The sequence below is a fragment of the Pangasianodon hypophthalmus genome, chromosome 15 (assembly GCF_027358585.1).
Source record: "Pangasianodon hypophthalmus isolate fPanHyp1 chromosome 15, fPanHyp1.pri, whole genome shotgun sequence".
Lineage (NCBI taxonomy): Eukaryota > Metazoa > Chordata > Actinopteri > Siluriformes > Pangasiidae > Pangasianodon > Pangasianodon hypophthalmus.
The window spans coordinates 2830288-2845000 of NC_069724.1; the positions used below are offsets into that span (position 1 = coordinate 2830288).

General features: G+C 37.5%; 1 protein-coding gene across 2 annotated transcripts in view; it reads left to right on the forward strand.

Moving 5' to 3' along the window:
• Window positions 1-10933: 10933 nt before the first annotated feature.
• The window catches only part of elnb (elastin b), a 32255-nt gene continuing 28475 nt past the window's right edge, over window positions 10934-14713 (forward strand). Inside the window, exons 1-5 of one of the 2 annotated variants that reach the window (XM_053240283.1) lie at window positions 10934-11117; window positions 12602-12862; window positions 13133-13174; window positions 13319-13522; window positions 14540-14566. In XM_053240283.1, the coding sequence (XP_053096258.1) occupies window positions 11042-11117; window positions 12602-12862; window positions 13133-13174; window positions 13319-13522; window positions 14540-14566 (610 nt within the window). In that variant the 5' untranslated portion in view covers window positions 10934-11041. The remainder of the gene's footprint in view (window positions 11118-12601; window positions 12863-13132; window positions 13175-13318; window positions 13523-14539; window positions 14567-14713) is intronic. The other variant, XM_053240284.1, reaches the window with a different exon arrangement.

Below are 14713 nucleotides of genomic sequence, written 5' to 3' on the forward strand. Positions count from 1 at the left end.
TGTGTGAGGTTCAGTCCTTGTCACTGAGCTATTCTCAGTCTTGGTCTTGGCCTTTGCTTTTATATTTTTCACATGCTGCTTTACAGTAATTCTTATTTCCTGCATCACTTCCGCTCCAGCTCTTCCATGATCACACCTCTGGATCAATAATTTGCTATTGTAACTCATTCGTCCTATTCTATATTAAAATAATATTTTCCTATACGCTAGTTTTTTTTATTATTATTTTAGTTTCCTAATTTCTTAGTTGTCATAAATTCTTTAAGTTCCTAGTCTCAGTGCATCTAGTTATTCTCTGGCATCAATCAGAGAAATCACAGTGTAAACATCAGGTATTTGAGGGACTTCAATTCCAACTCTCTTAAAATAAAACAGCTGCTAACTACAACAGCCTGGCCATTTAAAAATCCCACTCAGCTGGTGGACCACAGCCGTGGTCATGGTTGCAATCAGTGACACATGGGTCATCTGAAAGTTGTGGAGAAATCAAACCTGATCAGTTGATTAGTTAATTATGTTGGTGGTTAATTCACTGAATAAGGTTTTCATAAGGTGACCAGTCACTCATGTAATTATACAATCAGCCAATCACGTGGCAGCAGTGCAATGCATATGCAAGTCATCTAGATACAGGTCAAGAGCTTCAGTTAATGTTCACATCGGACATCAGAAAGGAGAAAATTTTGATCTCAGTGAAGTTGACCCTGGCATGGTTGTTGGTGCCAGATGGGCTGGTCTGAGTATTTCAGAAACTGCTGATTTCCTGGGTTTTATACAAACAACAGTCTCTAGAGCTTACACAGAATGGTGCAAAAAACAAACAAAAACATCTTGTTGATGAGAGAAGTTTACAGGAAAGCTAGGGTAACTCAAATAAGCACTTTTTACAACCGTGGTGGCCAGAAAAGCATGTCAGATCACACAATACATCAAACTTTAAGCCAGATGGGTTACATCAGCAGAAAACCACATCAGGTTTCACTCCTGTCAGACAAGAACAGGAATCTGAGACTACAGTGGGCCAAACCGGACAGGTGAAGATTGGAAAAGTCAGGAAAGGTCAGCAATTTTCTTAACCAATGAGTGAGCTAGCTTGGCTCTCTTTTTAGACATCACAACTGAGGAATAGAATGTGAGTATTACTACAGTAATTGCAGAAATTAAGTGCAAAATGCATAACCATTCTGTGAAAAAACCCAACTATTTTTAAAAATTACAGATGTGTAAGTTTTAAGCTCCTGAAATGCTTAAGCCTTCCCTAGAATTCTGTGAATTGCCATCTGGACACATCTGGCTAGAGACACTCTGTTTGTACATCCTGACTCTGGTGTCCATGTGGTCTGTGCATGACATCCTTGCAAAGTATAAGCTTTAAAATATGGATGCATATGATTTAAGGAGTAAACCACCTATTGTCTCTGGTGTATACCTCTCACACGTTCATTTGCCTTGCATAGTGATCTCACTGATAATTGTAGGCTTTGTTCCCTGACCAGCCCTGACCTCCAAATCAAATCATTATCTCAACCAATTTGCTTTATGTAATACTATATGTATTAAACTTGTTCTGTACTGTTCACATGTCTCCTTTGTGTCATTGCTTGTATATGTATGTATGTACTGTATGTGTTGTGTGTACAGTATGTGTTGTCTGTTCTTGATCCAGACAAGCCTATCACACCTATGACCAAGTGTGATAACCCAAGTTAAACAAATATCACATACAAATACCATGGACAATTTTGGTTTAGACCAGTGAAGTCATCCTAATGGCCAGGTCCAAACAGTAGATAACATAGCTGAGGCTAATCCATATCTTGACTTAGCATGGGAAGGTGAATGCTGGACTGAATTAATGACAAAGTGGATATTTAAAAAAACATATTGGGTAATTGTTACTGGGACAAGAACTAGCACTATCGATGCTTGCAGAGAAGTGTCTGAACAGCTGTAAAGCGTCAAATGCAATCTGTCTGAAAGTCTTTGTTATATGCTATGGGACAAAGTTGGATAGTGCACACTGGTATATACGCTGGCTTGGCTGAGGGTGAGAGTCAGGGTGAGGGACACTGTGGTTTAAAGTAATGGTTCACAAATTGGTTCACAGTACTTGGTTTGTATATTAAAACACAGCCACAAGTGCAGTCATATTCATATTCCTAACCCTAACCCTGAGTTTGATTGCATGTCTTTAAAAAATATTCACTGGTATAGCGATGGGACAAAAATATCTCATGGCATTATAACGACTGAAGATCAAAATTAAAATGTAATGAGTAAAAATTATGTTTTTTCTCTTGTAAATGCACTTGAGTAAGAATATGAGTAAGTATTATTCAGTTTGAATGATATTTATTATTATAGAACAAATCCTTCAAAATAGTAGGCCTATTTAAGTACTAGTAATTAATGAAGTGCAATTACTGAAATATTTTCCATCCCTGCCAGCAAGCCTACTGTTGTGTGCTGTAAGTGTGTGTTCACCAGCTGCATGTTTTTACAATGCTTCCTAGTCAAGCTTCTTTCCTCACCAATGCCACAGTATCAAAGTTTAATCAAATTGAAAATGAACAATGATAGCTAACATAATGTTCTGCCAAAGTTGCACCATTGAGCTATTGGTTCTCAGTAAACGAGACACCCTAAATTCACTATTTATATCCCCTGCCATCTCTGATAAAAGCTAATTCTATGTATGGTAAAACCTCAGAGAGCACAGTCATTGCCCAGAGACTTGAATGATTTTTTTTTCCCCCTCCTGATTAAATTTCCAATGTTTACTCAGTGATTCTGCAAGCTCTAACGCTATAGATACAAAGTGTTCTCATGACCATGGCATGAGATATATTTACCACACATGCTCATAATCGACACCATGGTGATATGTATGATTTATATCATGACATCCATCGCTTATATGTGCGTTTCTTTGCTTTGTTGAATGCTGGACTGCGTCGATGATTGATGTCATGAACAAGACCAATGTAATCACTGCGTTAGTTTGAAATTGACTTAGTCAATTGAATTCAAAGATTCAAGATTCAAAGCGTTTATTGTCATGTGCACAGTGAGGAAACCAAGTTTCCCTGAACAATGAAATTCTTTCTTTGCTGTCCACATTGAATGCCAAGATAACAGAAACTATATAGAAATAAAAATAAAAACAGACATGCACATACATACAAACAAAAAGTGTAGCTATGTTACAGAAGTAGAAATATAGATTATATATATAGAAATATAGACTATGTACATCTGTATGTGTGAGTGCAATGTTGACTTGTGCATATGAAGTATATCTCTATGTGCAATATTGATTTATGTACAAAACAATACAATACAAAAACAAAAACAATAGTACAGTAGCCTGTAGTAAATTGAGTGCAACTACACAATAACAATAGCAGCTGTCACATTTAACAATGTGCAAATCGAAATGAAGCTTCTTGATAAGAAATAGCAGAAGTAACATTTATAAATGTGCAAATTGAGCTGTAGCAGTTGGGTCCAACTAATCTATGAGATGTGTGAGACTAGTCTGTGTCCACTGGCTACCCATTTAGAAGTCTAATGGCTGAGGGGAAGAAGGAGTTCCTTAGTCTGGAAAGTCAGTTGAAATTCTGGTAGTTTAGTAGAGAGAATATGTTCAAAAGTCACTTAATAATGCAAAATTGAATGATAGGATGAAGGTTTTATTTGTATGTTTTTACAACCAGGTTTGGTTTTACCCCATGCTTCACTTGCCTTTGTATATCCGAATTGAGTGTATGCAAATACTATAATCTACACTGTATACGGAGATCTACAGGTTATAAGAATCATGCAGGGTCAGCATTTGTCTCACTCGTGCTATGTTGGCTATGTAAAATAATTTTTAAATTTGAGATATTACTTATATGGAAATCAGGGCATCAGGGATTGAACCAACATTCTTAACTGTACCTTTTGGTTTCCAGAGAAGAATCACAAAAAGCCTTTAGGCCTCCTATAGATGACCAGTGCTTGATGAAAACCACTTTGTGACGGCCAAGCCATTGATTCCCTATGGAGAGAGCCACTTTGCCTACAGGAAGTGTGCTGCACTTGGATTTGACACATTGGCACTGCACTCAAAGTTCACTCAAATTCAACTTTGACCCACTTTACACTGACCTTTGCAAAGTTTTCTCTCATCTTCTCCTACTGACAACCAAAGCCAGAATCACTTTTTTGTTTGACATATAGATAACATTTTACATTAGATATCCTTATCATACTCATTCATGAAATGGAAACCAAGAACATATCCTGCAAGGCCATTTTATAGAGAACGTACAACATACTGAATTGAAAACAGTACAGATCTGAAGAGGAGGGACAAAAGTCTAACTCTAAGACATTGGCCTACACAATCACTCATCTTTATCCTGGCCAGTTTACCCAGTCCATTGTAGGGAACGATGCACAAACACATTCATAAACTCATTCACACCTATCATATCCAATATCCAGTCCAGCTACTGGCATGTTTCTGGGAGGTTGGAGGAAACCCATGAGGAAAACATGCACAGATCAGGATAATCACAAAACAGGATTGAACCAGGGACCCTGGAGCTGTGAGGTGGCAACAGTACCTGATGCACCACTCTGCACCTGGGCCCACACATGTAACATGCATATGAAATCTAATGTCTAATATTAAATAAGAACTAAACATTCAAATGTGGTGTACTATTTTAAAAGCACAACATAAGCGTGCTTAGAAGACCTTGTATACACTATTATTTTTACAGAGGCTCACATCTTGACTTGGAGGACCTTGTTTTTACTGGCAGAGACAACTCCTGGCAGAGGGTTATCTCACTATGTGTCTGTGTTCCCCTGATTCCTCTTTCTATTCTCACCCTGCCCTCTTTCCTCCCCACGAAGTCTCAGTCGAGACAGACCTGACATCATCCTTTTACAACCGTTGTCTTCAGGAACACGGAATGCAAAACATTTGTGATTCAGTGAAGTATTAAATTACAAGAGCAAGCTGGCATGGACAAACCTCAGATCTTTGCTGATTTCTTTTTCTTACTTCCTGTTGGTGTTGGAAACTTTATGTTTGTCTAGGTCAGTGACTGTTTCCAGCTGACCCTGTACTAATAGCTCCAAAAATTCATTTCAGATCAAGTTAATTTAATGGTTCACAGAATTAGGGCACTCCACATTATGTCTACAAATATCTCAGTCAGTGTGTTTGCTTATTACTCAAAGAATTGGGCTCAGGATTGGTGGATGGCAACAAGACCACACAATTTTCCAGTTAAAAGATGAGTTCCTATGAAAACAATAATATGGCATTACAAAGGTAGAAAGATCTCATTTGAAAGCCAAGTCACCTACCTGCCCCTAAGCATTACTAGTATCCATATGGACAGTAGCGGCTTGTCCATAGGGGCAGGTGGGGCAGAGCTCAACCATATATATCAGCCATTCAACAAATATTATCTTCATAAAGTCTTAATACACAACTCCATACATTTCAAATTTTGTCGAAGTACTAATGACCACTTTAAAGTGACCAATGATCAAAAAAGGTTACAATTTGACAGATATATACCAATGTTTCATTGATTTGCTCACATTTCTAGACGTAATGCAATTGTGGTGCAGTAATGCAAATGCTCACTGCCCCACTGCTCAGGTGAGGAGCAGTGTACAGGACAGTTAAAAAAAGGTAGTGCCTGGCCACCTTTTTTTTTTTTTTTTTTTTTTTTTTTATGCCAAACTGGGCTAGCTTAAAAATTCTCTGCAGCCGTCAAGATCTTGCTTTTCTAGCAAGGAGCGGACAGCGTGTCTATGATGTACAGAACCATGTCTATTGTAAGAGTTATTGCAAAGATTGTGAGAGGGAAAGAGGGATTACTGAGTTGATAATATCTGTACATCAAAATGCGTGTGCACCACAGTGACCTTGTTTCCCACACAAAATCTGAGAAAAAGGACCGCTCAACTCTCAATTGCCTATTATGGGGTAACGCTAAAAATTCACTAGATGGTAGCCTACAGAATAAGTCAAATGTGATAGAGTTGCAGAGTGATAGAGGTTATGTTGTTATTAATATTGTTCTGCCTCACCACAGTCTATGTCGCAAGCTGCTGCAGCGTGCGTATGCTATTACAATATTTGAAAATGGGTCTGACAGCTTTCTCTGAAGCATTTAGTGATTGTAACATTCAAATATCTGTATGTGTTCATCAAGATGTTGACTAGAACAAAGCACTGAATTCATAATTTGAGCGCTGGGAGACTGGGAGACGAAACACAAATCGTGATTTGTGATCTGGACTGAGGTGGAAAAACGTATATCTTTCTATCCATCAAGGAAAATCAAGAAGAAATAAAAATATGTTTTTGTAACCTAGGATTAGATGATGTAAAGACAATGATTGCTGCAGCTCTTGCCCTTTGTCATCCCTGTTTTACTTGACATTTTGATTAGCTCTGCTACTCTCCTGTATGTGCTTAGGACACTGTTATTGTGTTAATGCTTCAACCCCCACCAGCTAGTCAAGGCTAGTGAGTCATGGGAAGGGGGCTCGTAGCAGATGACATCACATGACATAACTCATGTGACGTCAGACTGCTTAATGTTGTTTTTAAAGCTGTGCGACAATCCCTTCAGTGTGTTTATAACAAAGAACACACTCCTTACACAAAGACAGTTAGTATGTTTTTTTTTGTAAATATAAATATATTTTCACATTCATTCAATAAAAGCCTACTTACATGAATTTTATTTTACAGATCTCATGAAAGCCTAAGCTCTGGCTTACTTTATACACAACTGAAAACAGGGTAGGACTGCAAAGACTAGCATTTAGATTCTTACTGCATGTTGCTTGCCCCATCAGAATATATTCACACATCATTCACACTACATGTGGAACTACAGGAGGTGCACAGTATTCTGTAATGTTCTCAGTTACTGTTTTTTTTTTCTTTGAGCCCTACAACTCTAACATCATAGAACTCACAAAATATGTTTGCGCAGACCAAATAAATCAAATAATGTCTAGTCCTGTTCTCCTGTCTTTGGGATTAATTTGACAAACAACACTCTTTTAGCCTGCCTTGCCTTTATTTCTGTATTATTTCAGGAAACTATGGACTGTGGTTTTTAACTGAAGATATATATTCTGTTTTCAGAATGGCATTAAAAAAAAAGACTTCAGTGAATTAGTGAAGCTGTCCCTAGGACATTCTGTTGAACTAATGAAGCTATTACTCAGCAGGGTTCCTGGGGTCACGTATTAGACTTTGGCTGAGCGATATAATGATATCGATATCATTGATAAAATTTTGATATGATAGTTTTTACATAACAATACGCATTTCTGCCATATTCTGGATATCAGGATATCATTTTAGAATTTTCCATCCATCCATAGGGCACAATCACATACACACACTCACATACTACGGACAAGTTTGGAAATGTGAATCAGCCTACAACACATGTCTTTGGGCTGGGGAAGGAAACCGGAGTACCCGGAGGAGACCCCTGAAGCACGGGGAGAACACGCAAGCTCTGCACACACAGGAAGTGCATGGGATTCTAACCCACAACCCTGGAGGTGCGAGGCGTCAAGGTTCAAGCTTCAAGGCTCTTCATTTGTCACATACGTATTACGTACATGTGATGTAGCGAAATGTTTTTCCTTATTGCCTTGTCCCACAGTGCAGTAATGAACAGAACAACAATGACACAGTGCCAACCACTAAGCCACCATGCCCCCCGTTTTAGACTTTTTTATTATTATTATTATTATTATTTTTATTATTATTATAAATTGACTGATTTGACTTTAACGTTTTTACTTAATATTTTAAAAATATTTGCTTTCTTGGCTCTCAGCAATTGATGGCTGCAGCATTGTCAGGATTCAAACTTGCAATCTCTGGACAATATGGTGAATGCGCTTCTGTTTCGCCACAGGGAGGAGTCTTGTAAATTGTAGATTAAATACTGTAGAAATGTCTTTGGAGAATCAATATGATTTTTTTTGTCATTTTTTGTCATTTAGCCATGTCTAATTGGCAGGGTAATAATTGAATGGGATTTGCCTTGTACTTGGACTGAAAATAGATCATGATAAAGCCAATTATACGGTTAACTGTACACTATGCTGCGAAACATCTTAATGGACTCTTTAATGGACTATTAACACTTTGATATCACCTTGCATGAAGTGGAGAGGTGTACACGAGATCCCACTCAGCTAGTTTAGTGTCAAATCAGTGACTCAAAATGGCAATTCAGACTTGTTTTCCAAGGCTACTGAGGTCGGAGTTGAACCTGCCGGACACCGCTGTAGACATTGCATTCCCCATCCATCATTAAGCTACAATTTTATCATCATTAAGCTGTAAGGCAGAAAAGGCAATTTTTGGTCAAACATGGATTTTTTTGCAGCTGTTTGCAGAATTCACTGATTGGTTTTCCCAGACTGACTCATATTTATGACAGTTGCATAGCTTGTTCACATGTGTGTTATTGATTTCTGTCTGAAATTTGCACTAGATATGACCTGAGAAATGTTAAATTTATGCCAACTTATCTAAAGGGGCCCCAAGACCAAATTCTGATATCCTGTTGAAAAACAATCCACATTCCCCTAGCCTTGTTAAATGGTGAGAGTAGTCTGTGGGAGTGTAAGCAGGCAGCATGCAAATCCTTATATAGACAGCAGACATTAGGTAAACGTAAGGTAGACATTAGGTAAACTGAAAATAAGCGCATTTCAATCAACAGTTTTATTCATAACTGTGATATGCCTCTTTGAGCTGGCAAAGAGAGCAGGGCACTGGGCACACAATGCCAAAGTGTGTGTGTGTATATGTGTGTGAGGGGGCATGTTTATATATCTTAATGGGGACCAAATATCTCCATATGCAATATCTGGAATAACTGAGAGTGTCTATGTGGGGACATTTCGCTGGTCCCCATGAGGAAAACTACAGCTTTCTCCATGTTGGGTGGGGGTTTGACAGTATGTAAGATTATTATAATTAAACTATAGACTAGATATTGGGGTGTAATAATAATAAAATATTATTAATAAAATCTCACTATGTCTTTATCCCGTTTGCTGGACACAACATAATAACTGAGTTCGTAAACATATTGCACTTTTTAATAAAATCATGGTGGTTCCACAGCTTTGGCTTCATATTCAAACCTTCCTTTTTCTGTTTTTTTTTTTTTCTTTTTCGCTACAGAATCACTGCAGCTTATCAGCCTGGGAGAGAAATGTATATCTCCTCTGTAGACCCTTTTCCCCAGTTGTTTTTTTTATACAATTATTTCATCACATAACTATGCTCCTCCATCAAACTGTACGTAAAAATGGTTTCAATCATGTTTCACGCAAGGCAATAAAAGCAGCTTTTGTGTCCAATTAAGGTATTACACTGTTTTGCGTTAAGGAATTACAGCATTGTGCAAGCCTCAGCCCTACTCCATTGCAAATCCACTGCTTTATTAAAGGCACATTAGACATTGGCGAAATCACATCAGTCAATGGCCAATAACTAACTGACTTAACTTATCAGTTCTCACATGAGCCAGACATCTTTTTTAAAACTGTCCAGATTTGGATGTCAGTGTGTTTTTTAAAGTCTGCATGCAAAGATAAGAATTGTCATGTATAGTTTTGTATGATCGCTTTTTTTTTTTTTACCAAATGCAGTGTATTGTTGCTATGCATATTACCAATGCAACTAGTCAACTGAAATTAATAGAGTTATCTTTGTGAATTTATGCACATTCACACATACGTAATTACACTATGTGGTGCTAACATGGTATGTTGATTTTTTTTTTTTTTGGAAGGAAGAGAGATTCAATAAGGTTTGCTTTGGACCACAGAACAAAAAAATGTCTTGTGACAAAAGCTCCTTGTGATTGACTTGTAATCGGTTACATCATCACAGCCCTGGTTAGTTTATTTTTGTTGTACATTAGGCTCTGTAATGCAGTACGTGCCTAATGTTTCCTGTGTCGCGTGTCGTTTGAGTAACAAGGTGTTTCTCTAAGATGTTTGTCCTTGTGAAGATGTTTCATTGACATAATTATTAATACAAACTAATTAATGGTATGCCTACAACCAAATATAACCCTAACCAAAAGGAAAGTTTTTTTTTTCCCTGTAGAGACCAGCCAAATGTCCCCACCAAGATACATGCTCTCTCTCTCTCTCTTACTCTCTCTCTCTGCATATATGCGGTTTTACGTTCAATTTCAAAATGTCTGTCAGGGTAGGAATGACCTAATCTTTATTCTTGCCAATAGCCTAAAAACACAGCTTGTGTTCTGGCAGAAGGTTCCCAACCCAAAGAAGGAGAGCTAGACTAAAAAAAATTAAACTTAACTAAAGGAGTAAAAAAAGAATGTGATACTTTTCCAGGAAACCCCTTAAAGTCACTGTAAAAGGCACTGAACCTGTCATACCAGAAGATTTCATGATTTCAGAAAATTTACGATACATCATATAGAACTGAAGTATTGGAGCACATCTATTACAGTACCCTCAGTAAAGCAGCATAAGCATGTCTAGATCTGCTGATAATTTGCTTATCAAATAATCCGTTTTGATACGTCTCTGGAGCAATGAAATTATTTATGAAATTCGTGAAAATATCTGGCATACAGGATAAGAGATCTTACTATCTTTAAACTCTGAATCTCTCTTCTCTCTGTGTCTCATTTCTTTCTGTTCAGCAGTGTGTTTCCCAAGCACAAATCATTTTGGGGGCCTCAGAGGTGGAGTAAAGAGAAAAAAAGTGAAATGTACATAGACACAGTGTTGGGTGTAGTAATTACTTAGTGAATCATACCCTTACCTTTGTCCAACCCCCCATCTTGAATATACACAAACACACACACACACACACACACAGATGGACATCCCACTCCAATTTCCCTCCTTTTTCAAGGCATGGGTGTACGTCTATGAGCTTTTGGGGGGAATAAAACCCCCAGATTGCTAACGAAGAGGGGTATTACAGAGCAGGATGGCAATGGGCAAAGCTCTGCTGCTCTTCCATGGATTTGTCCTGCTGGCTCTGTGTAGACCCTCACTTCAAGGAGGTAAGATGTCTCCTGCTTTCTGATACAGGCTTTCTCTGTATGAAATCTTCCAGATGCTCTAAAATACAACACCCTCCAATCAATATTATAGACAGTGATCCAGTGTTTATAATTAGATTGTGTGTGTTTGGCAGCAGGTAGAAACCGATGTAATCTAGCTCAGTTTCATAGGTTCTTGGGGTAAAGTTCTTGGGGACTTTTAAATTTATTCTGCATTGCTTTTGTCTTTTTAGATTCAACCAAAAGACTGAGCTTAAGTATAGTAACCTATGTTAACATACGCAAAAAGAACTTTAAAACTAAAGTATGGCTTTAATTGAGATGACATTCAAATCACAGAGTTGGAGGAAATAAATGCAAAAATAATCTTTCCCAGTAATCACATTTTAGATCGTGAATGCACCACCTAAATCATTTTCAAATTCATTTATTTTTCCAGCATTTTTGATCATTAATTTAGTGCATTTCTACAAACTAGACTCAAGGCTCTTAAAAGACTTGTAATCCTACTGACCTAATACTGAAAGCACCTCTAATCATTTACTTACAGGTGCATGATTTGATGATTTCAAACAGTACATTATGTATCAGAATCAGATTTCAATAAGAGTTCATTCATTCACCTTTTTCATTTCTAAAATGAGTTATTCCACTACCTGTGCTTATAAATGAAGAGATGTAATTGTTATCTAGCAACAAACTACAGGTATGTACTGTTCTCATGGTATTGTACAGTATTAGAAAATGAAGAGGTTTACATACCCTTAAGGGTTCTTCAGTTGTCCCCCTGGAGGAGTGATCCTGAAAGATTCTTGGTGGTTCTCACTCAGAGAATATACCAATTTCAACCCTCTCTGGAAGCTATAGACCCTTAACTATCCAAGGAACCACTGAGGAACTCTAGAAAGAGTTTTCTTTTTCTTTTTTAAAACTGTACAGTAGACGAGAAGACATATTCACATAGATGATAAATTCCAACTTGAGAGACACCTAGATGTAGGCTATAATTTTCATAATTTATTAAAGATTAATCATTAAAATTTTAATTATCAGACACTCTTTTTTCAAAAGTACATGCAACACTGTGATTAAAGTTATATGAACCTGGAGGAGGATAGTATGACAGGTACAAATTCTAAGAACTGGTCTTGTTATTCGAGTAATAGTGGGTCAGCAGGTAACTGATGGAATGGAAGAGGGTTAGCAGGTAACTGGAATAATGGGTTACTAAATGTAAGCTACTAATTATGGGCCCTTGAGCAAGCTCACCCTGTGCTCTGACTCCAGCATCCTTCTGGGATATGCAAAAAACCCTATACTGTAAACAAGTTTAATCATAATAATGTTAACTCATATGTTCCAGATGTTTTTTTTTAATGCATACATTTGACATGTATACATTCCCTGCATTTTCTGTTCTCATTCATTCATCACTCCAAATAATTTAGTAACTATCCCAATTTAGTAACTGTCCTCTGTTGCAGGAGTCTACATACCAGCTGCAGGAGGAGGAGGGGCTGGGCCTGGATTAGGGGCTGGCATCGGTCCTGGTATCACTGGAGTTGGTCCAGTAGGGGGTCTTGGAGCTGGACTTGGTACTGGAATTAGCCCTGGGGTAGGCGTAGGCACAGGACTTGGTCCTGGAGGTATAGGGACCGGAGTCCTTCCAGGGAGTGGTGTTGGTGCTGGTCCTGGAGGCGCACTGGGAACTGGACCAGGAATTGGCACCAGTCCTGGAGCAGGAGGTGTTAGATAGTTCCTTTTAATAAACTCAAGATATGCTAGTATTAATTTCCTAGCACAATTAATTAAGAAAATTATGCTTGGCACATACATTTTGATCAGAAGTCTTGTTTAACGCTTAGGCATATACTGTATGTGATTTAAAAAAAAAAATTCTAACATTTTTACATTGGTAGCCATGTCATGTACAATGATAAACACAAAAATACGTACAAAGACATATATTCTTTAAAACTAAATATTATGTTTTCCTCCATTTCAATGTATTTTAGTACCAGGGAGGTTTCTTGGTTACAAGCCAGGGAAGACAGCTGGTGAGTGACCCCCTACATTCTTTATACTTAACTGAAATGGCCATACATTATTTTTAATACAGATTTTTTTTAAAGGCAATATACAGAAGTTATAACAAAGCAGGACACACATTTTCGTTTGTTTGTTTGTTTTTTATGATGAAGGTCCTGGTACAGCAGGGACTGCATTTGGTACTGGTACTGGTGGGCCAGGACTCGGAACTGGAGCATTTGTTCCTGGTACTGGTACAGGAGGAGTAGGACCAGGTGGTTTTGGTACAGGTCCTGGAACAGGTGGACCAGTCACTGGAGGTCTTGGAACTGGTGGAATAGGTGCTGGTGGCTTGGGAACTGGAGGACTTGGAGCAGGTTTGTGGAAATTATGTTAGATAAGTTACATCAAAATTTCACATCTAAAATTTCACTGCAAACTATCTCTTTTGAGAGTCTCTCTGGTAAATCCCCCCAAACACCCCCATGTGTTGAGGGTAACATACTAAACTACATGATATGGTGGTCCTAGTAGTGTGGGTAGTGGCTCTGGATCTTGTAGTTTTGGTCCAGGATCCAGGCACTGGATCAGGAGCTACTTGTCCTAGAAGTCCTGTTCTCAGAGGTGTCAGAACTGAAGGCACTGACAATGGCCTATACCGGAGGGCTCAGATTAGATCAAGTCAGAGTCAGATCCCTTGAAAAAACAGCAGCAATTTTACTGTGGATCTTGCAAAGCATTGCATAAACAGGGATGCTTTAAGTTTAACTTTTAACAGCATACAAATAACATATACACTGACTTTATAGTAAGTGCTTCAACAAATATTTTTAATAGTTTTTTTAATCAAAGAGAATGTGTGTTGAGAAAAATCATGAATAGTAGCTAGATGCTAATAATGTAATTGAATATGTTGGCTATATGCAATTTCAAAAATCATTTTATCTAAGGTAAATTGTTGCATTGTTATTTGTAAATCTCTGAGATTTGTGTGTTGGCTATAAGGCAATGCAATCTGAGTAGGTCACAAATTACTAAGGCTGCTAATGTTAACTTCAGATGCGCATAACTCTGTCAACCACAAATGATAATGATAAATGTGACAACAGTTGCACTTTTACACTATATAATTATTTTAGCATCTAATGACAGTTTCCAAAAGAAGATCAAATGGACCCAAAGCCAATCAAAATTTTTGCTCTCTCCAACTACTGTATTAGTCGTTGTACTTTTTGTTTCTTATGTTGATACCTGGTTAGGTGTAAAAACTTGAATAATTTCCAGACCAAGCCAATTATTCTTATTGTCACACTGCACACACTATTTTTTCTTCATTGCCTTCATTGCTCATTGCTACAGTTGTTTAATTGCTCAATCTTTATTTTTTAAACCAGGAGCTGCTGGCAAGCCTCCAAAAACAGGTGAGATTGGAGTCAGCCATTCTATAGTAATATTTCCATATAATTACTAATATATATATATATATATATATATATATATATATATATATATATATATATATATATATATATATATATATATATAAACAGTTTTAATATAGTAAATGT